This window comes from Drosophila sechellia, chromosome 2R (assembly GCF_004382195.2).
Source record: "Drosophila sechellia strain sech25 chromosome 2R, ASM438219v1, whole genome shotgun sequence".
NCBI classification, from domain to species: Eukaryota; Metazoa; Arthropoda; class Insecta; order Diptera; family Drosophilidae; genus Drosophila; species Drosophila sechellia.
Window position 1 is genome coordinate 6,594,163 of NC_045950.1, and position 23,849 is coordinate 6,618,011.

The 23,849-nt window shown below is 39.7% G+C and overlaps 1 protein-coding gene across 8 annotated transcripts in view; it reads right to left on the minus strand.

The window, feature by feature from the left end:
- The window catches only part of LOC6608495 (potassium channel subfamily T member 2), a 100,237-nt gene that overhangs the window by 58,840 nt on the left and 17,548 nt on the right, over window positions 1-23,849 (minus strand). For 2 of the 8 annotated variants that reach the window (XM_032716698.1, XM_032716697.1), the window contains exon 1: window positions 12,696-13,265. The exons of 2 other annotated variants lie outside the window; for them this stretch is intronic. In XM_032716698.1, the coding sequence (XP_032572589.1) occupies window positions 12,696-12,976 (281 nt within the window). In that variant the 5' untranslated portion in view covers window positions 12,977-13,265. Of the gene's footprint in view, window positions 1-12,695; window positions 13,274-23,849 lie in introns of those variants that run through there. 4 more of the 8 variants (XM_032716700.1, XM_032716699.1, XM_032716692.1 and 1 more) reach the window with 3 other exon arrangements.

Here is a 23,849-nt window from a genome sequence, read left to right on the forward strand (position 1 = left end):
ATTCACGGCGAAACTTTCGGCAACTTGGGGTTCTCCTCAGGTGGATGCCCCGATAAATAAAGGCTCACGGGTCAATTGGCTGGTCACAGCTTCATTTATTTATGCACGTGGAGTTGTAGACAGCGCACAAATTCGCACGGAACTTTTATTGCCACTTGTATCATGCGGTGTGAAATTAAATATTTAACGTGATCTTGGTGATTTATTATTTTCGTCTTATTGATTTATGTGGGCCATGTGGTAAATAACACGGTCGCCTAGTTTGGCTACGATTTATGGCAGCGTTTTTATTTATGCGACTTAATTAAAACTAGTTACTATTCCCTACGACTAAACATTTAACTGCCAACAGCGGGCATATGCAATTTTAATTAGCAATCCGATTTCCGTTACTAAAAATCTCGCTTCAGGAAAATGTCATCGACACACGACACGACACGAACAATTGAACGAAACTCACGAACGCACTCACGAACACTCGCTCTCTTGCTCACTCCTTCGGCTGGGCAGCGAGGGAAAACTCTAAAGAAAACTCTGGCTTCGGCGGCGAGCGTTCGAGAGAAATCACATGTTTCATGTGCAGAGTATAAAAACAAACTGAATGCCGATTCCACAATGCCGACAAAGCCGACCGACTAACATATATTTTTCAAATCCCGATGTTACGCAGTAACATCTCTGTTAGCCAGAGGATTTTCCGAGCGGGGAAAGCTCAAAGCTCCTCTGTTAACCGGCTAACAGTGCGACCCACAATTGGGCCATGTTATTTAAGCCCGTTGTACTTTTTTGGGCCAAGTTCCCACATAACTCGCACTTGTCGGGGGAAATGGAAATAGAAATAAAGACGACTGTCTAGTGCAACCTCAAAGTGCAATTAACGCTTGTTTATGGCGGCCCAGCCTCAATTCACTGGGATTCGTCACCCAACTCAGCTGTGAATTCGAGTTTCAGCTTTGCGGCTCGCCACAAATCACTTATGGGGCTGTAATTAAATTCACGCCGAGCAGCAACAGGTGTGCGGAAACCACAAGAAGCTTGCGGCGCTTCAAACTAAGCAATAAGCCGCAGTAACAGTAAAAAAAATCCAAATATTAATAAGCTAAAATGAACTTTAAAATAAAACAACAGAGAACGTCGATTTCCTCCACTATCAGACTAACCTTTAATCAACTAGTAAGAGTGCGAGAAATAAATTTTTGTAGGCAAATTCCCAAAAATTCAAAATATTTTTCGAATTGTCTTGCCACGCCCACAAGCCACCCATACTTTTGAAAAGTGTGTTTAATTTCAATTTAAATTCTATCATATTAACAGATTTATTGTAGTAAAATTAATATTTGTCTGCAATATTATAAAATATTTGAGCATAATCACTAAATAATACCATTTTGGTTTAAAAAAGTATTAAATATTTTAAATATTTTTGTACAACCTATTCTTAGAAATGCAAATTCAATTTGCAAATGCAAATTTCACATTTTATAGAATTAATCATATAGAATTAATCATTTTAATGATTTATCATGTTATATGTTATTATATTTAGTTAGCACTTTAGATCGTCCATGGTGTTTAAATAACTAAGCCTCACCTCATTCGCCACTAAATCATTTTTAGATAAGTGATATATGGGAATCCGTAAGGAAAAGCAAATAGATATTTGGCCTAAGCTCAAGCTGAGCCAATAAATCAATTCCAACCAAAGTCGGCCGGCACCCAAGACGCTTAAGGTTGGCACAGGCATTCCTCCGCTGAATTTCATTACGAATGCCAGACACAGGGACACGCAGCTGGATGGCCACTCAAGCCAAACAGTTTGGACGAAAGCATCCGAGGACCTAAGGACGACGGACAGGCATTCAAGTAGCCAGGATGGAACAACAAAACAAGGCAGCTGCCTCCAGTCAAGTCAAGTGGAAAGTGGTCCTGGTGACAAGGGGGCAAAAGTGTGTTAACATACTAATATTCACTTTGCATCTTAATCGCAGTTGTCCCGGTCAAAGGATGTTATTGCATGGGAATGGGATAGCCGAGAGTCCGCACGGCTATTTCAATTGCTGCCTGTAGTTGATATAATCAACATTATGCGGACGTATTTATGCAGCTCATGAGGAGGTAATTTGTCGAACAATTTGACAGCAATGAATAACAATAAAGGCAGAACGGAAGTTGATGATCAAATTGATAAGTCTACCTTTGAATAATAAACGACCCTATATAAACTCGACGTTTAAGCTGCATTAGTTTATAAACTAATTGGGTAATATTTAGGCAACAACATCCTTTTCAAACATTTAGTGATTTAATATTTTCGAATAATGTTAATGCGCCATCTGTTGCTCTGTTGAAGAAATTAAAAAAAGTCTCCAAAAAAGCTTTACACAATCAAATACCATAAAAGCTGACAATGTCCTTTGAAGCTCACTTTCCCCACAGCTTTCCCCCTCTTAATTCTCTCTCTCGCTCTGTCGAACTATACATTTTTTTTTTTGTTTTTTGAGCTTGAACTGCGAATAACAAGGTGAAGGCATAAGCAGCACGAACACGTGGTTGAGGCACACGTAAGAGAAGAGAAAAGAGAAAGGTAGGTCATGAAAACGGAAAAGAGAACGGGAAAAACATGTGCGAATCATCGGCAACTTCTAGGAGCGGTCATTGCTTAGGCACAATTCACATTCAATGTAACTGACATTTTCGCTGGCCTTTTCCGTGGCATTTTCCCAGCTTTTCCGGAGCATCGTGTCCCTAGTTGACCTCCGTTGGCCTTCAGTGGTCCTGCTGCATTTGCAACTGCCCTCTTGCCTAATTGGCAATTTCAATGAAAGCAAATTGTTGTGGCCGTTAATGGTGGCCTATTCTGTTGGCTTCCTGTTGATTTCAGACTAATGAATTTAACACACGCACATTCTAAATGTGGAAAATTAATTTAAAAATCCAGGCGATGCTTAGGTCGGCCATGTCATGAACTTGTTGCATTAATGTTTTAATGAGACCTTATGACGCAACGAGGCGTATACGTAATGTGCGCAATGACGCGCGCCAGAAAGTATGCTGCACAAAACACATTAACCATCCAAGGAGCAATGCCTTTAAATGGATTTACCCTTGTGGTTATGAATAGCAAATCGCTTAATTCGCTTAGCGGTTGCTGAGTAAGGACTTGCGATGGAGTGTGCTTGGGAAATGTTATTAAGTTGTTGAGCAAGGCAACGCGCACTCGATTTATCGAGTTTGCTTGCGGAGCAGCCGCATTGCGAACTAGCTGTGCAAATTGCCAAGTCCATGAATTCAGGGTGAAGATATTTGTCGACTTTACAATCATATGAACTGCGAAATTGAATGTATTATTCATATCCGACGCAGCATTCATCAGCAATAAAGTTGCCCAGCTTGGTGTGTTTACGCTCCTTAAAGTGTTCTATCCACTTTGCTCTTCGGGCAAATAAAACAGGCCAATAGCATAATTCAAATTTGGACAAACTTTGTGGCCATAAGCAGAAATTATGGTTAGCCAATGGCTTACGACTTAAAAATACCTGTTACTCAGAATGTAAAATAATTATGTACATTTTTAGAAATTAATAAATCTGTAGAGTACATTAAATATCACAGATTAATTCTCTGCTGCTCCGTTTACTTAAAATCTACAGTATCCTCTCTCTCTTATGTCAGACAATTGAAACGTATCAGTAACAATATTTATATCGATTTATCAGACAATGCAGAAAATTTCCCACCATAAGCTGTCGAAACTGAAATGCCCAAGAGACGGAGAACACACAGGCTAAAGAGATTAAACGCGCTGCTAATTGCAAACGAACAGTTTCACGTCGGACTTATAGATGTATATTATATCTCATACTTTGACATTGACACGATATAGCACAGAGTTTTGACAGTGCGAGGTATCAAACTCGCACGTAAAACACAATTAGGAGGCACGCACACGACGCAGGACATAAACATAACATAAACAATGCGAAAACATTAACCATAACAAAGGACGCATCGCAGGCACTGCGAAATTGGCGCCAGGATGAGGGAAAACCAGGAGCTATACACCTGCAGGACCCACAAGAAGGTTCGTCCTTCGGCCGTGATGATTTGCGGCATTTTTTATGATTGCTGTATGGGTATGTGAGGGGAAAAATGAAATGCGGCCCACGAAAGCAAAGACCACTACGGAATGCCAGAAGTCATTTGCGAATTTTACGAATTCCTTTGAGGAATTCGCCGTGGAACAACAAAGTCAGACAAAAGGTGTTTTCTTCCAGATAAAACATTATTAATAGCGAGCCAGTCAAGAGGCAACTCCTTGAGCTCCTCACAGACAAATAACCAAGTTTACACATGATAAAGTCTATTCTGCACACATATATTTTCTTACTTATACTTACCACAGTCGAAGGCGAAACTCTCACGTTAATTTATACACTTTTACTCACCTGCAAAGAAAAGAAGAACAATTTATGAAACAATAAAATAAGTACTCGGAGGAAAATTCGGAAGTTTTGCTTCTTAAGAAGATTATGCTGAGATAAGAGATAGAAAAATGGTTTATGTATATTTTATTTTTAATGTATATTATAAATTATTCATATTATACTGATTATAAATTATCGCAGATTTGACAGAGATTGGTCACGATATTATACACAATGATTTCCATTATTATGGCTTTGTTGCCACGGAGTGAATATGTACTCAGTCTATCTAAATTTTATTGTATCTTGTACTTCTTCAGCACCTAACGTGTCCAACGTGAGGTGGGTGTGGCTAGAAGCTAAACCTCTTAATGTTCTTCAATAGCTGTTGATATATGAGCTGGTGCTGGGTGGCGTTTCTGTACCGACTTTTATGGTCTATTGTTGAGGGATTTTTTGTTGTGAAGAGGTAAAGCTTTGTGTGCTTATGGCAATAAAATGGCTTAAACGGTACATAAGAGACTTGGCCAGACGCTGCGGATAGTTGAGATCTCAGCCACGAAGAGCCATTAAAGCGACGTTAAACCCTGTCTAGTATACCACTATCCCGTTTTACTTTAGCCCGGTGATAATCATTCATTTCAATTACGCGCTCGCACATTAACAGAGGGTTGAATCCATTGCGAGACCGGGCTTAATTAATGGTTTTTCCACGGAGTGGGGTATGCACCCAGTCAGGAGCTGACAAGCTACTACCCATTGGTGTAATCAGCAGTCAATGAGGTGTCGATATCTCTACACACCGAAATGAAGGCAGCACCGAGCATAATTGAGTTATTTGCACTAATTGGCATGCACAGGCTGTCGACGTAAATTGGCTGAGCTGCAGGCGAAAGCCACAAAAGTTTGCACAGCAAACTCACGAGCCTCCTGGCTTATAGGCTCCTGAATGACTCGAGCGGCCACCCACCACACTGTGCCACTCATATTTCATTCAAAATTTTTTTGAGCCAAGTTTCCGGCTGGCAGCTACGTGCCACATCCTGCTGAGCGAACTCAAGCCACTTGCATTACAAACACGCTGGCCACAAAAATCAAACAATTGTTGAATCGGGCTGGATAGTTTATGTCCATAAAGATAGAAAAGTCCTATGTGTGACCGTATTGTTCACATAGTTATCTCCACTCATCTATTTCAAATTAGCACTTGGTAGTAGTTTGGATCCCTCCACTGCCATATCCAAATCCCATTATATCCGCTTTTGGGCGGGCATACAATAATCACAGACAGCACTGGGTAACAGGATAATAAAAGTCAAAGTGCTGAAACAAAATTAAATTGACCTCGAGGCGGTTCTTCCAAGCAAAAGCGATTCTGCGCGGGTGTCAAAGTTGATTCAAGCTTTTCCCAGACATTCCAGAGCAAATTTAATGGCTGTAGCACATGGTGGGGTTCAGATTTAATTTGCGCATATTTTCCAGATTTATGGAAAACAATTATGCATAAATTGTGTGTTTAGATGAAATATGCAGGCTTCGAATAGAAAGATTTAATATGCGTAAATCTGTGATAATAAAAAACTCATCTGTCGCTTAAATGGCAAGCAGTGAAAGTAGAATTCGATTATGTGCAAATATAATGACAATTTGCACAAGAAATTCCGATAGAGGAACATGCTTGATTTATAAAAAAAATGAGATATAGTTATGACTCTAATTATGCATTCTTTGTCAGTTTTTGAGCGCAGGAATTTGCTTTAAATAACAGAAATATGCATCCAATTAGCAATTTCTCTTATTATATATATATATATGTCGTGGCGAAAATAATGAGTATGCGTGTAGTCGCTGTTTACTTCTTCTCCAAGTTCCCTTTGCTATTATGCGTGTTCCTATTTATGAACACGTGGCGAAAATAATGAATGCGTTTAGTCGCCGTTTACTTCTTCTCCATGTTCCCTTTGCTATTATGCGTGTTCCTATTTATTGTCAATGTGTGAGGATGAATAGATGAATTATCTAGGACTTTGCAAAAACGAGAGCGATAGAGCTGTTGCTGAACGTGGCCACTTGCGCTGCTTGGTTAGAAAGGGAAAACTATATAATGAAAAGGAAATGCCAAAAATTGAGAAGAGACAAAGCAGGCTGCACGAAACGGGAGTGAGGTCATTAATCGTGGAGAAGCCAAAGCAGACGCAAGTGGACTCGTTGACTGCGCACAGCTGCATAAAAATTATATTGTGAAAAGAGTTATGAGCAACGCTGATATGGACGGACGGACGGACGGCGAGGACCCTGATATTCTTAACCCGACATCAGAAGTGGGATCTGTGCCACACCCTGCATTTTCTGAGGATCAGTGGCGTGCAGTAGTGGAAATGCAAAATCGGAATTTTGCTGAACTTGTAAAAATCATGCAAGTGACGCCGGCACGTGAGCAGCAACCTAGTTATGATGTTAAGCTACCCAAATTTAACCCTGATGCTGCATGCGTAGAGGCAGCAAAGTGGTGTTCAACAACCGATATAATTCTAACTGAGCACCCCCTTAAAGGAAGTAAATTGATCATCGCACTAAGTAACTGCATGGAAGGAACTGCATCTCAGTGGCTAACACAAATCTCGTACCAGGGTATGACTTGGCAAGAGTTCCAGGAATTATTTCTGCAGCGCTTTGAAACCGAAGAGACGCCGGCCGCTACGTTTTTAAATTTACTCAACAGCCGCCCGACTGCCGATGAATGTTACGCGGTGTATGCGAGTCGGCTGGTGACGACGCTGACTACAAAGTGGCGGAATATGGAAATAGAAGAAATTGCCGTTACAACTGTTCTTGCGCATATGGCAAACATTGACAGTCGTTTGCAGCGCGTCCTCTTCACATCCAATGTACGTACCAGAAGTAAGCTACAGGCGGAGTTAAAAGCGTTTACGTTCGACAAGAAGCGACATGCTCGAGATGACAACCTTGGACCTGACCAGAAGAACCGTAAGGCATCGCCAGTTGTATGCCACTTCTGTTCAAAGCCGGGACATCGAATTGCTGAATGCCGAAGTAAAATGCGACAAGATAGACAGGCGAAACCGCAGCGTGAAAAATCAAATGTTACGTGCTATCGGTGCGGCCAACCGGGACATTTCTCCAACCAATGCCCGAAAAACGGAAGTGCAGCCAAACAAGATGTGACTCAACAGAAGACTGTTAACCAATGTTGTGTGATTGAGCCAAAGGGAAGCTTGCATCAACGAGGTGAGATCTATCCAATTTGTTTCGATTCCGGTGCAGAGTGCTCCCTTATTAAAGACGACATTAGCAATAAGTTATCTGGTAAACGTATAAACAATACTGTAATGATAAAAGGCATTGGTGGTGGCAGTGTGTGCAGTACATTGCAAATCTTGAGTGAAGTCACTATAAACGAAAATATTATGGAAATATTATTTCATGTAGTCCCGAACGAGCAAATGAGGAATGATATTCTGATAGGGCGAGAAATACTTAAACAAGGCTTTTATGTAATTTTGACATCCGATAATTTTAAAGTTGTAAAATCAAAAACTGTTAATAATTGTTCCGTTACTGAGCGATCGTTTACTTTGTCCGATATTGACACCGAATTAGTCGACAATGAGAAAGCTCAATTAATTGAGTTACTTGAAAAGCACTCGACTTCATTTACCAACGGGATACCTCATACTCGAGTAAATACAGGCGAAATGAAAATCCGTTTGATTGATCCAACTAAAACTGTTCAGCGCCGACCTTATAGACTTAGCCCCGAAGAGAGAGAAGTAGTGCGAATGCAGGTGAGCGAATTGATAAGATGTAATATTGTTCGCCCAAGTTGCTCTCCCTTTGCTAGCCCCATGTTGCTCGTCAAAAAGAAGAACGGAACCGACCGTCTATGTGTTGATTTTAGAGAGCTAAACTCGAACACGATTTCGGATAAATACCCCTTGCCGCTTATCAGCGATCAAATTGCTAGACTTCGCGGAGCAAATTATTTCACATGCCTGGATATGGCAAGTGGTTTCCACCAAATCCCGATTCACCCTGAATCCGTGGAATATACTGCATTTGTGACCCCAGACGGCCAATTTGAATTTCTTACAATGCCTTTTGGCCTCAAAAATGCGCCATCTGTTTTCCAGCGCGCAGTCATAAATGCACTTGGTGACCTTGCTAACTCTTTTGTAATCGTTTACATGGACGATATAATGGTAGTATCGCCAACCAAGGAATTGGCTTTGGAAAGGTTAAAAACTGTTTTGAATGTTCTTACAAAGGCTGGTTTTACCTTTAACCATGCTAAATGCAGTTTTCTCAAAACAACGGTTCAGTATTTGGGCTATGAAGTGCGAGCGGGAGAAATTCGTCCGAATGTGCGAAAGATAGCTTCATTAAGCTCCTTGCCTCCTCCTCAAACTGTCTCCGGCGTTAGACAATTCATTGGCTTGGCCTCTTACTTTCGCAAATTCGTGCCTGGATTCTCCCAACTTATGAAACCATTGTATTCACTTTCGTCTGGTAGCGGCAAGATTACATGGAGCGCTGAGCTGGAAGAGATCAGACTTAAAGTTGTGACGATCCTCACAAATGAACCTGTTCTGGTAATCTTCGACCCGCAATATCCTATTGAGTTGCACACTGATGCAAGTGCCTGTGGATATGGAGCGATACTTTTGCACCGTATAGAAAGTAAGCCCCATGTAATCGAATACTTCAGCAAAACAACTACCTCTGTTGAATCTAGATATCACTCCTACGAGCTGGAAACCTTGGCAGTGGTAAAAGCCGTTAAACATTTTCGCCATTACCTAATTGGCCGTGAGTTCGTTGTCTATACAGACTGCAATTCATTAAAAGCTTCTCGCACAAAAATAGATTTAACACCCAGAGTTCACCGCTGGTGGGCCTACTTACAATCGTTTAATTTCGAAATTCAATATAGAGAGGGTAAGCGTATGGCTCATGTGGATTTCCTATCAAGAAATCCTTTATCACCCGAACACATTTTGTCAATAAACAAGATTCCCGAAAAACGAGTAAATCTGTCTGAAATTTCAAGTACTTGGCTTCTTGCTGAGCAACGGTTAGACCTTGAGATAATAGAAATAGTTAACAAATTGGAGTCAGATGAATTGGCTGAAAATTTGGCCAAAACGTATGATTTGCGAAAAGGTGTATTATATCGCAAGGTCCAAAGACGAGGTAGAACAAGTTATTTACCAGTTGTACCCAGAGCTTTCAAGTGGTCAGTAATTAACCAGGTACACGAGTCGATAATGCATTTAGGGTGGCAAAAGACACTTGATAAAGTGTACCAGTATTATTGGTTCGCTAAAATGAACAAGTATGTTCGAAAATTTGTTTCAAACTGCATAACTTGTAGATCAGTGAAATCATCTTCCGGGAAGGTTCAGGCGGAACTTCATTCCATTCCGAAGACAAGTATACCGTGGCACACCATCCACATAGATATAACGGGTAAATTAAGCGGCAAGAGCGATTTGAAAGAGTATGTCATTGTTCAGATCGATGCCTATACAAAGTTTGTTTATCTGTATCACACCTTAAAGATAGATGCCGAAAGCTGTGTTAATGCTATGAAATCTTCTATATCCTTATTTGGAGTACCAGATCGCATCATCGCCGACCAGGGCAGATGTTTTACTAGCTCTAAGTTTTCCGAGTTTTGCGTATCGCAGAAAGTTGAACTTCACTTGATTGCTACGGGAATGAGCCGTGCAAATGGGCAAGTGGAACGGGTGATGGAAACACTGAAAAATTTGTTGTCAGTGGTAGAATCAAGTCAACGGTCGTGGCAGGACGCACTTGGCGAAGTCCAACTTGCACTGAATTGTACAATTTCTCGTGCCACTGAGGCAAGTCCGTTAGAAATGTTAATTGGTAAACAGGCTCGACCCCTTGGATTAGTTCCCCCATGTGAGACCGAATGTGAAATAGATTTGGCAACTGTTAGAGCTCATGCGACAGAAAATATGAATTCCTTAGCGTCTTACGACAAATCCCGATTTGATAGCAGTAGGGCAGCCGTTGACAAACACCACGTAGGTGACTATGTGCTATTGAGGAATGAAGAAAGACACCAAACTAAGTTAGATCCGAAATTCAGAGGACCGTTTTTGGTGACTGAAGTATTAGAGGGTGACAGGTATACACTAAAGTCGTTGACGAGTAACCGATCGTTCAAGTATTGCCATGAAGATATACGTAAAATGCCGGATGCAGAAATCCCGAATGAGTTAAACGAGAATGTAGAGCAATAGCTGAAATATAGAAACAGTTGAATGAAAAGAAAAGCCCGCCAATGAGTTCTTTTGTGAACGAGAGATATCCGTCTAGGTGAGACGATGAATTGTGAGTTATCCGTCTAGGTGAGACGATGAATTGTGAGTTATCCGTCTAGGTGAGACGATGAATTGTGAGTTATCCGTCTAGGTGAGACGATGAATTGTGAGTTATCCGTCTAGGTGAGACGATGAATTGTGAGTTATCCGTCAGGTGAGACGATGAATTGTGAGTTATCCGTCAGGTGAGACGATGAATTGCGAGTTATCCGTCCAGGAGAGACGATGAGTTTGGATTGAATTAATAATTAAGTGTGTGTGAACTGGCGGAAGATCGATTTATAGAAATCGATAAATGATAATGTTAAGATAAGTTGTAAGCTGATTTATTACTGATCAATGGAACTGAATATGAAAACAGAATAAGTTATCCCAGCAACAATGAAATAAAAGCTGTTTTGTTTCTTCACAGAATTAAGATTTAAGAAATACACCTAAGAAAGTCAAACTAATGAAATTAAATGTTATTGAATTGTGATGAAAGTATGTGATCTTGATATCTTGGTATCTCGGTATCAAAAGCTTACACGAGGACGTGTAAATGTCAGAATGGCCGTGTCGTGGCGAAAATAATGAGTATGCGTGTAGTCGCTGTTTACTTCTTCTCCAAGTTCCCTTTGCTATTATGCGTGTTCCTATTTATGAACACGTGGCGAAAATAATGAATGCGTTTAGTCGCCGTTTACTTCTTCTCCATGTTCCCTTTGCTATTATGCGTGTTCCTATTTATTGTCAATGTGTGAGGATGAATAGATGAATTATCTAGGACTTTGCAAAAACGAGAGCGATAGAGCTGTTGCTGAACGTGGCCACTTGCGCTGCTTGGTTAGAAAGGGAAAACTATATAATGAAAAGGAAATGCCAAAAATTGAGAAGAGACAAAGCAGGCTGCACGAAACGGGAGTGAGGTCATTAATCGTGGAGAAGCCAAAGCAGACGCAAGTGGACTCGTTGACTGCGCACAGCTGCATAAAAATTATATTGTGAAAAGAGTTATGAGCAACGCTGATATGGACGGACGGACGGACGGCGAGGACCCTGATATTCTTAACCCGACATATATATATAAGGATATAATAACTTTTTATATCATTAAGTTACATTAAGTACAAATCGGTATAATGTCTCATAAAATCAATGCTAACTTTGAATGGATTTTCGTCCTTGATAGATTAGCTGTAATCAGATGGGGCTTATAACACTTTCTTGTGTGTCACGTACCCACAAGAAAACAAGAAAACGCTTAGGGGATATTCTCCTTTGTCAGGCCTTTATACGGATAAAAGCAAATATTTATGTATATTTCAACGCACGCAATCAGCCTAAGAATACAAAAAAAACACATAAATTCGCCTTGAGGAAGGCCAACCAACTGAATAACAAACCACATGGTACCAATCGCCTTGGAACTGCCTGTTCACACAGAAAAAACATTCGCGTAATAAATCGAGAAAACCAAGATGCAAAAATAATAATAGTCATAATGCCTTAAGTTTTTTTTGAAAAAAAAAACATCACTCAGATTTCTTAAAACTATTCCTATTAAATCTGCACAAATTCATACACACTCCCTTGTGAGTTAGTATAAGTGTCTTAAAAATTCGATTTCCTGGCCTTAATTAGACTAGATGCTATACTGGTAAAAAGACCTTTTCAAAATGCAATAATATTGTAGTTAAGAAATATATCTTATTATTAAATCGGGAATGATATATATTTTTAGTGGCGGGAATTCTTTGTAAAAATGTAATAAGTTGTATATGTTTTGCTGATGGGAACACGGATATGTATACCTGTTAGAAAAGATACTTTTTCCCAGTGTACGAAATGCGACAACCACGGAACTCCGATCCGAGACCCACAAACTCGAAAACCAAACCCAATTCGTGCCGTCACTCACCTTTCATCCAGACGCATACTGCTGCGACTGATGTCACTCCAAACGGACATGGAACGCGGTCGCTGGAAAATGGACTTGGAGAAGCGCCGGACCGCCGGGGCGGTGGGCAGCTGCTGCGGGGGGTAGCCGGCCAGGTCGTTGAGGTCCTCGTTGAAGTTGACATTGCGCTGCAGGCGGTGATTGAGGCTGGGCGACGCCACCGAGGGCATCGAGTAGCTGCAGGTTTGATTATCGTCCGACATGGCCAAAGCGGTGTAGCTCACTTGGAGGTTCTGGCTCATGTCCTTCGGCACGGGGGACGATTCGGGATATGTGTACGATTCTGACCAGGTCACCGGTTCTGACCAGGTCTACATAATTTAGCTGGGTTCTCACACTCGCGGCTAGCTGTCACTGCTCACTTTTCACATTTCCCGCTCATGTTTTGTATCTCACAGATGCATCTGCACCGAGCACGATCTGCGGACTGCGAAGGCTTGTTTATTGTCTGGGCTCATGACATATCCGACACTTCGTTAAGCACAATCAGCCCAAACAATTGGCTGTCTTTCTCCGTCGTTCGATCCCGCTCTCGTCTTTGGCCACATCGCTAAATTCTGCAACTAAGTGACATTGATAAATGGATGACCCCGTGACCTCTCCACTGTCTCACACTCGTCGGCTGGTTAATTGACTGCAGCCGACTTGCATCACGCAAAAATTTGCAAAGTTTAGGGTTTAAATACCACGACGATCAATCAGCCAGCTATTCAATCAATCAAAACCCATGAAAATCTCTAAGTCGCTTTCGGAAATCCCTACAACAAGCCTATACATAACTATGGTTATAAAATTATTATTTTACACGGAAATTATCTTCATAAATATTATAAAACTCTCCCAATTTTACGCATATGCGTATTTTACTCTAGTAATAATTTATGTATTGCTATATATCTTATTATAAACATTTTATCATATTATACAAAATATACTTTTTTTTATTAACAAAGAACTAAACAGATACACACATAAATTTACCAAAACTCTGTCTAAATGTTTTAATTTATTTAATTAATCTTGTGGTACTGAAGAAGAGGAATGCGCCTTGCTTTTTACCAAACTTTCCATGTTTCATTTTATTAATTAATCAAGTTATGTTCTCCTAAAATAAGTTAGTTAACAGACCCTTTTCAAACTGAAATGAGCCCGGGGCGTGGCGAACAGCGCTGCTCATCAGCATAATGAAAAATAAATTTCAAAAGGAGACACACCCACGCACACCCCAAAACAAAAAGCTGCAGTTTTGCCAGATGACGTAGACGAGAAATGAACAAAATTGAAAATTCTAGCGCCTTTTTTTTTACTTTTTTAAGGACACTCCCATTTTTACTGTGAAATTAACTCTGCTCCCTCGTTATGCTTTATAAAGAAACATTTTATTGTGCTCTTTTCGGCTACTTGAGTTTTATTTAGAGAATTTCTTGGCCAAAGTGTGTTGAAGAGCTCGCCAAGGTCATTTGCATGCTCAACCATAACTTGGCCAACTAAGTGCCGCAATTAACAAATGTAAAGAGTGCTAAACTGGAGCCACGCCCACTTCCTCTTAACAAAAACTCAAGTGTTGCACGCGATTTGCCAGCCAAAGTTTCCCATAACCAAGACATTAAGTGTCCCAAAGTCAAACGATATTGAGTGGACCGGATTTTTGGCACCAACGTATTTTGGCGACATTTACAAGGTCATGATTACAAACGTATTTTACATAGCATATTTTTTGGGTGCCAGCCAAGCCCGAAACAAATAAAAATGTGAAAAATACACCCAATCTAGACAAAGAAAATATTTGTATTCAGAAGTACCAAAAGTGAAAAAATCAATTTTTAATAAGTTTTTTTAGATAATAATTATCATGATATGTATGTTTGGTGGTCCATTAAAGCCGCCTTTTAACAATTTGACTCATGACAATTAAAAACACGTATAACTTTAACCTTTCTTTAAACATTATGGTCCGTACTTCATATATCTGAGGACCTTTATATCCTTACATGCCTATCAATATGTACATACATAATATAATTCTGGAAATAGACTTTGGCCTTTATTAGCTGAATGTGGCCCCAGAACAATTCCCCTGTCTAAAATTCGACGCACATGAGCAAAGTTGCCTCCTTATCAATTAATGAACTTTCTCACCCCGAGTCCGGATAGCAGGAAAAAAGGCCGGATTTTTCCGGGAAAAGTGAAACATATGACAATAGTTCCTTCCTCTTTATATCACCACAGAGAACACTTATTGTCGTTGCCAAATAGGAAATGTCTTTCAAAATGGCTGACAAACAGAAGTTCTGTAAACATGCGGGAATTGTTAGTGGGAGCCAGATTGGCAAGGGGACACAATAAAAAATGTGTTGGCCTACCATGTGTTGGCCATAAATTAAATGGGGGAAAAACAAAGCAAGCCCCCGAAATGAGCACATAATATATGTCGACATGTGCGCAACCAGTCGAGACACTCCTTGGAGGGAAACTTGCTTAAAGCCAAGGTGAATCCGCTTTTCAAGAGCGTTTTATTCTAGCTTGACATCCAACGTAAGCCCATCAAAACGCTTCTGTGTGATCTGCTCGTTTTCTGAGTCCCATCCCCACCATTTGCATGTGAAATGAATATACCCCTCCTAAGGAGCTGGTCAAAAGTTGTCAGCAGTATCTTACCCTCATCAGCAGCGCTTTGAACCCAATTCTGCCACAAAGCGTGACCTTTTCCCCCATTCAAATGGTTCAGGAAGAAAGGTCACTAGATGTACAAAAGGCTTGCATGGCTAGTTTATTATGTATTTATGCGAACATTTTTTTGAGTCTAATAACTTTATTATTTTTTAAAGACTTTGTGTGGACTTTGTTTCGTTATCGCTTTAAATATTAAAATCATACACAAACATAATCAGCCTTTAAAACTAAAGAAAGATTACTGCTTGCTGGAAACTTTTTGCTATCACAAAGCTGGCTTTAATCTCTTTCATCAGCCAGCTTTTCACCCATTTTCTTTCCATTGCAATTCATTTTGCTCTCAATCTCTAGAATGGTATAACACTTTTCACTAATTCTTGGCCAACATCCATGAAAGAGTTTTGTTTTTCCCTTTTCCGTTCATTTTCCCTTTTACGGCGCTTTTCCCGGCCAAGTTGAAATTGATTTGTGGCTGCTGAGAAAAGTTATACTTTTTGCGGTCGGGAAATTGAATTTTTATTTCCACTTTGCCATGCCATCTTTTCTGTTTGCATCTCGATATGAGGAGAAAAGTTACCCAAGAACCACATATTCGCGTCGTTTTCACACCTGCCTAAAAAAAGGTTTGAATTAGCAAGTCAAACAAGTTTGTTCGCCGATTCAAGTAGATATTCTCTATCAAAAACTTAACGTTTGGTTTAGCATCCATGTGCACATTGTTATTGCACATTCAAGGCAAAACTTTTGACAAGCAAAAGGGAAAGTTCAGAAATAACTTTCACAAGTAGATGCACATTTGTATACTAAAGTTGCTAACCGAAACTGACTTTCACGTTCATAGATAATTTAAATTCCTTAATATTAAAGCGGAATCCAATTTTCCTAAATAACTTTTACAAGTATATGCACATTTTTGTATATTAATGTTGGTAACCAAAACTATCTTTTACCTTCATAGATTATATAAATTCTTTAACATTAAAGCTGAATTCAAATTTTCTCTTCTAAAACAAAAAGAATTATTGACAAATAATGGGAGTAGAAAATGGCAGCAGAAATCACTATCCTGCCAAAAAAAACTGAGAACTGTTGGATGGAGTCGACGATGAAATATCTCCCAAACATACCAGGCAAATAATGTATAAACAAACTGTGCGCCTGCTAAGTGGGCGTGGGTCCAGATTCCAAGGGAAAATCGGAGGACATACAGTATGGGTTAATACAGCGTGATAAGTTGTCTGTGTTATACATTTAGCCAAACAAACAACCAGGAATTGAGTCAGTCTGGGCACTCAAGCAATTTTTTTCTGCCACAACCGTCATCACTTATCAGATAAAAAAAAGCATTAAGATGTTTTGGGGGACCCACAACAAATGTCAACCGCAAATGCTTGGGGCGGAAGTTGAGGCAAAAGTTGAAATGTTTTACCAGAGAGAGATTGGATTATACGATTTTATTTGTTTGAGACAAATTTTGCCCCGGAACCCAAAAGAAAACGAAAAAAATTATTTAAAAGTGTGTGCAGAATAAGGTAAAATAAATAAAAACAAAGAACAACAAATGACCAATTCAAAAGCGTTTATTTAATCAAATTAGTTATGAATAACTAATAAAATGCTTTAAATTTAATATGTACCAGAAAATTATGCATTCAAATCAGCATTAATATTCGTTTTAAAAATCTGTTAGGCAAATGAAATTAGCAATCGGTTGTTTTGATCTATCACAAACAAGCCAAGTTTTCATTTAATATCCGTAATTCCGACAATGCCAAAATGTCACCAAATGGCACAAAATCATTTGCTGAACCCTGAACTTTGGCTCATTAGTCAATTATACGAGTGGAGCCTGGCGATGTCATCCACTGAGGGATTCACAGAGTGCCAAGTGAATGAAAAAGTAATCAATCTATATGGGAGCATGGCAAAATCATCCTTAGGACAACAAGTGGCAATTGGCCAACTATAATTAATCTCAGAAGGCGCAAACGCTATAAATTTGCCTAACTGCAGCAAGTTCCAAATGGGAATACAGATACTTTGTCTATAAATTGGGGAGCCTATGTTTGAGTTTCAAAGTTGTTCATTTGGAATGCATGGGAATGGCTGCATAGAGACGGCCGAATGATTTGCGCATATATATTTCATAGAAGAAGTGTGTAAAAGTTCTATGCCAGATATTTCAACCTACCCGACCTTCTGCTTTTTTTTTTGCTGTGTGGCCTACCCGTAGATTAACTCGACCTTTTGCCAGCCTCTGGCCAAAATCGCCCTTTCCACTGGCGATGCGGCGTTAGCCAGGGATTAGCCTAGCCTGTTACATCCTGTGTCATCCCCGCCCCTGGGAGCCTATCCAAAGGTCCAAAGGTCTCAGCCACGTAGCCACAAAAGTTTTCGGCGCACTCCCCTCGTTGCTGGCTTTTTTGGTGGTTTTTCTCAATTTTGTTAAGCTTTCACTTTTAGCTTTTTAAGGTATTTTCCCAGCTTACCCAGTCACTGAACTGGTCGCCCTTCTGTTTCCCCCATCTTTCTAATTTTCCGTTTACTCCTGCAGCCTCTGGAAAATGAGTAGGGAATTAAATGCAAAATATTACTCATACGCCATGTGTGCCGCTTGCCTTAAAGGACTTTTACGACCCTCCCATTTATGTCCTTCTTGCCTTCGGTTAAGCCAATATAGGTTTGTTTTTTATGTTACTTTTATGTTTATTATTATTTTAGGTTTTGTGGGTTTTCGATATCGTTACACTTTCCCCTTATTCCGTTTGCCATTTATTTTATTCGCCAAGAGAAAATGCTCGATTATTTATGACTGGAGCTGACTTTGTTGTCGGGTACATAAATTAGTTTGAAAGTGCATTAAAAAATAATTTGATTTTACTCTTTAGGCAAAATGAAATCAAAGGACAAATAAATGAAAATCTTTGTTTGATGTTTTAATATATCATGAGAAGTCCCCTTATTATTTAAAAAATTGTTTTGATTTACGTACACTAAGCTAAACAATCAGTAATTTATTTAAAGCTGTACATGATACCAAAATACATTTAACTCTTTCAAACAAATATGCAAACCATGTTTGGTCACTTTAAAAAAAGAAAATATATCTTTTCAAATATATTAATAGCTTGCTTAAGAAGAGTATAACGAGATTTTGCCCAGTTCAGCATAGATAAATCTTAATTATGCAAACAATAAAACTTTAAGAATAAATTTATCCATTTTGTTGAAAAAACTATCTAGTTCTGATGCTGCCGAGACCTTTGGCAACCTAATAAACTTTGCCTTCGCTTACTCCCATTTACCAAAACAAGCCACAAAATAGGGGCTACACATCGCCGAGTGGCTTGATGAAAGTTAAAGTAAATATATAATAAAGTTAATTGGTATGCAAATTAGCACTGCTTGGCCAATTTCCCCTAAATGGGCGGAGCACAATATACCAGGCAGCCTGCTGAGGGTCGACTGCATCGATGGCAGCGAACGGAATGTGTCATAAAACCTAATTGAAAATTTCAGCCACGAACTGACAACAATCGGTGTGCGGGTGGGTGTGGCAAGAAATATTGTCGGGTGAGCGTCAGATAAGCAAAATAAACTGCAGCATCCCATGAGCCGTGGTGGCATGAAGCTAGTTGCAATGGCCAAAACGAAATGTGTCAAGGCGATTCGGAGGCAACATACAACAGCGAAATACCTGCAGGGGCCTTTCACAGAAGCAAACACGACAGCATATGTAAAAATAAAAATGTTCACTTGAAAATAATTCGCTGCGCTCGGTAAACAATGCCAAGGGACATCGGGGCGGATCGATTTTGGGCGAAAAAAAAAGGAGTAACTTCAAACGCTGCGCACGAAAGTGTGCTAAAAAAGTCCTCGTTTGCAGCCACGCACTTGAAGGCATTCTCGACTTCCCGCACAGTTTTAAACTCTCACATTTTTTACTGTTTTTCGACGTATTTTCGCTTTTTCGAGCAAGTACTCATATATTATCATTACTTTCAAAACGAGCCCAAGGACACACAATAACTTTCACTCTCTGCAGCCCAGCCTACGTTTTATATTATATATTTCCTTTTTTGGCCTGACATTTTCCACTAATTAACACAACAAATCCGGCGGCACGTGGGCGATGGCCTCGTTTGGCCCACCACAAACGCGAGCAAGATAATGCCGTTCAAATACACTCTGATTAATTCGCGAAGGTGACAGTCGCGCACACCATACCGCATATATTCAGCTCGATTCCGGGGATATATGGCTCAATTCGTCGTCGAGGCGTTCTGCATCCAACTGGCAGCACAAACGAACTGAGGCACTGCTACCAATCTTTTCGTAACTGGCTCCAGCAGGCGTCCAAAGTCACGCACCACCAGGAGCAGGACGACCCACCAGGCGTGCCTGTGTGCGTGCATCTGTGTCTTGCTCCTTCGAGCCCGCTCTTCATCGGTGCTCTTCTGCATGTCAGCTCTCTTAAGCGGCTGTGAATGCTGCACGCAGTTAACTAGAGTTGTCAGCTGGCGAAATCACTATTTAAATCAAACTGAGATCTCACTTTAAAGAAGTCTGTAATAGAATATCTTCACTGGAATGTAAGAGATTAGTAAGTAACATAATATGTTCGAAAAAGTAAGTAATATCCACAAAAGGAAAATATAATAATAAGTGAATTTAGCAATCTTTGTTAAAATAAGATCATATCATATTCAAATCTTATTTATGTGCTTTGGCCTTGCCTTCTGAATATAGCACTATTATTCTAACCCGTTTATTTTAAGCGAATATTATTAAAATACCTCCCTATTTTCGCCGGTGTAGGACAATTACTTAGTGGGCCTCAACTGCTGGCCAAACACGTGTTATATAAGAAACAAAGAAGCGTAAGAGCAAGCGTGCTCCTCTCCGGCACTGAGAATCAGAATTTTTGCCCCCTAACAATTTGGCGCCAAAGACACGTGCGGAATTGGAACACGAGGATATCCGTTCCGTTGCGTGTAAACATTGAAGCTTTTCTGTGACGTCAGCTGCGGCCTCATGACGTCAGATGGAGGAGCAAGAGAAAAGTCTACAAAACCAAAAAGGGGAACGGAAGAGCGACAAAGCGCCATCTGTGGGAAAAGCTGTGAAACTACATGGCCATTTTCTGTTGAAGTAAAAACTGTTAGGGATCCTAAATTAAAAGGATAGACAGGTCCCCGAGGCATTTTACACTATTTTTTATATTTCAGGCACGTTTCAACTAACCACTTTTAGTGGCTAAATAAACGTAGATATGCCTGCATTTAAAAACTTCCAATCATACTAAAAGAACCAGAAGGCGAAATGAGGTGCAGGAGCAACCGAACCGCCATAAATTCATTTGGGAATTCAAAAACATCAAAATACAATAGGTTCTCCCCCACTTACTTTTGCGTATAATGGAAAGCGTATTGATTTCCATAAGTGATTGATGAACCCGAATTCTATGCGACCCGCCACTAATATACATATGTATATGTACACGTAAACCAAGGTCTATGGACTAAAACAAAAGTGCAACTGACAGCGGTTGAGTGGTTGGATGTGGGTGTTCACGGTGCTCTGGAATCCTTCATTCTATATGCAAATCCCCAAACTTCTACTGCAGCCAGCTTACTATCGAAAATGCATTAGAATCCGCATTAATATTCAGTATAATCCTGCTTTAAAAGTTGGTGAAAGGATATGCTTTGGGATAAACATTTGAAAATCTATTAAGGCTTAAACAAGAATCATTGAAATCTATTGAATGATTAATTTTGATTATAAAAGACTCACAGACACGCTAAATTGCATTTTTAAAAGTGTGTCTTAAATTTAATTTCGTTGAATATCAAGGATATCTTGCCTAAATATTATAGCTTTAAATTGGTTAACTAAATTTCCCTTCAAGCAAGAAGTGTAAACTACATTAAGCTCTATTGCTTTGGTGAAAGCGCAAAATGACACGTTAAGACCTTTTCACCAAATTTCATTAGGGCCAATTCATATTTGAAATAGTTTGCATTACAGGCTGTTTGGGTCTAACAAAAAACTTTCAAAGGGTTTGCCAGAGCTCAAAGATGTCCCCGACTGGATTACACATTCCGGTCAATATGTGGAGCCCAAATGCTGCCATTGATATGCCAAGGAGCAGGCCAAGGGAAACCTCAGCAAACACTGCACCCGAGTGTTAGCAAATGGGCATCTTATGTGCCCATATACACAAGTGCGTGTGTGGGCTGGAAATTTGTTGTCAATTTCCGGTAATTTGTCGTTGGCAGCCAAATCATTGTGATAAAGCCCAAACGAAGGCAGCACCAGCAATGGCAGGAGACCAACACATCCTGTAATGGATCCGCACGGCCTGGCAACGCAATCAACACAACATAATATAAAAGTAAATTAGAATGCTGAGATAGGGCGAAGAAAGCAGGAACTTTGGCGGGTAACTTGTTTCGCCGCTAAATGAGAGTCAAGTGCGAAAATGTGAAAGTGGTGGGAGAAAGTGAACCAGGCCATCGAGGCACTAGCTGATGGGCCAAATTGAGTGTTTTAGCCACCTCCTGCGCTGGCAGCTCGCTTGTCAGATTGTTCCAATTATGCCAGAGTTCAAGAGCCCTCTGATTGCTTAATCTTGCCGGAATGCATTAGTGTGTCAGCCCAGTTAGCACGTACGCACTTACACGGACCGTTCTTCTTGCCAGCGTAATTAAAATGTCAAAACGAATTTACATGCCACATTCCTGGGCAATACAGGACGCTCTTAGCCAAAAGAAGAAAGAATGGCAAAGCCTGGGCCTATCTTTTCGTTTGCGGTTTGCCGTCTGTCAGCTCCAAACAATTGAGAAGAAAAGGAAAAATGCCCAACAAAAAGAGCCGGTCGAACAGACAGAAAGATAGTGAAAGTATTTCAACTGCTTTCTGAATAAATAGAAAGCGACCAGAGATGACCAGCATAGACAAGACATCGCTCACAAACAGGCCAAGAGATGCAAAAAGAATAGCCCACAATACTGTTGTCAGGCAGATTATAAACAACTAAACGATACCCCTTGCAAAAGTAGAACACAATTTTGAATTACTTAGCAAGCATTTTGTAGAAGTAATACAACTTTATTTAGAGGGTAAGTGCAGTCAAAACCGATTAGCCGATTCACGGGTATCTGATAGTAGAATCGTCGTAATTAATAGCCTTTAAAGTTAGCAAACTAACATTTTTCTTAGTTATTATAGTAATGAAAGATGCTACACTTTAAGTTTCAGTATATTGCAATGTTTTCCCCGATAAAAGATATCTGGTACCTAAGTAAGCAGATTTGAAGTTTTCTTTACCACCCACACCCAATTTGGCTACTGTGAAAACCGCATTATTGAAATTGAAAAGGAAAGGCCGAATAACACAAACAGATCAAATCTAAGACCAAAGTCCTTCCCCACTGTGCGTACATGAGCTGTGACCCTGTTGATATGGGCAACCGAAATCACTTGGGACATTAATATAAATAAATTGGCACAGCGTGGCATAAAAAAAATATAAAAAATATATAAATGTCAACAAATAAGTAACTGTGAGTAATAGCCCCAAAAGAGTCAAGTGAGATGAGGAACTTTAGACAGCAACGTTGAAATATTCGCACAGGAATTGCATTAGAAGGACTTCCTACCTCTGGGGATTTCGAACAGAGATTGCATTTCAGGCAGAAGACAGGTAGGTTATGCTCCCCTTCTACTGTCTTTTTAAATTATGGAAAAATGCAGATGTGTTTACATTAGCAGACACTTATTTCAGTTCATGTCGGACTTAATTTTAAAGGCGGCACACGATGAAATAAAAGTTGGGAGTAAATAAAAAAATTAATAAATACCAAGCACATGGTTTATTCACAAATGGACTCACAATACAGCTGTGCTACTTATGTAAAATACTTTTACACTTTACATACTCGTAGGCTTCCAATTTAAAGGCACTTACATAATCTCTTTAAACTTGAATGGTTATAAATTAGAGAGAATCCACTTAAATTCCTATTCTATTGGTCTTTTCGCAGATAAATGTTTTGAAATACACTTTTTTCCACCGACTAATGGTTAGGTAATTTGTTGCATGTAACAAGCTGTGTAATTTGATTCCTAAAAAAAGGGACCTTTTTCATTCTATTAATTAAACGAAAATATGTATAAAAAGCCAAACAACTGAAAGGTCAGCAGCATGCTAAAATCGGTAATTTTACTCTATTTGAATTGTATCTCTTGCTGATAATAAATGTATTCACTTCTATGTATTATATTCTAACCTTACTTTCTTAAAAACTAGAGCACAAATAAATATTTTATTTTTGGCAATACTTTATTTTTAGCGAGGAAGACGAATTGCCGATGGTGCAAAAGCTTAAATTATTTTCCCAATCGCCTCGAGCTCACAGCACTCGACACGATTTGGCT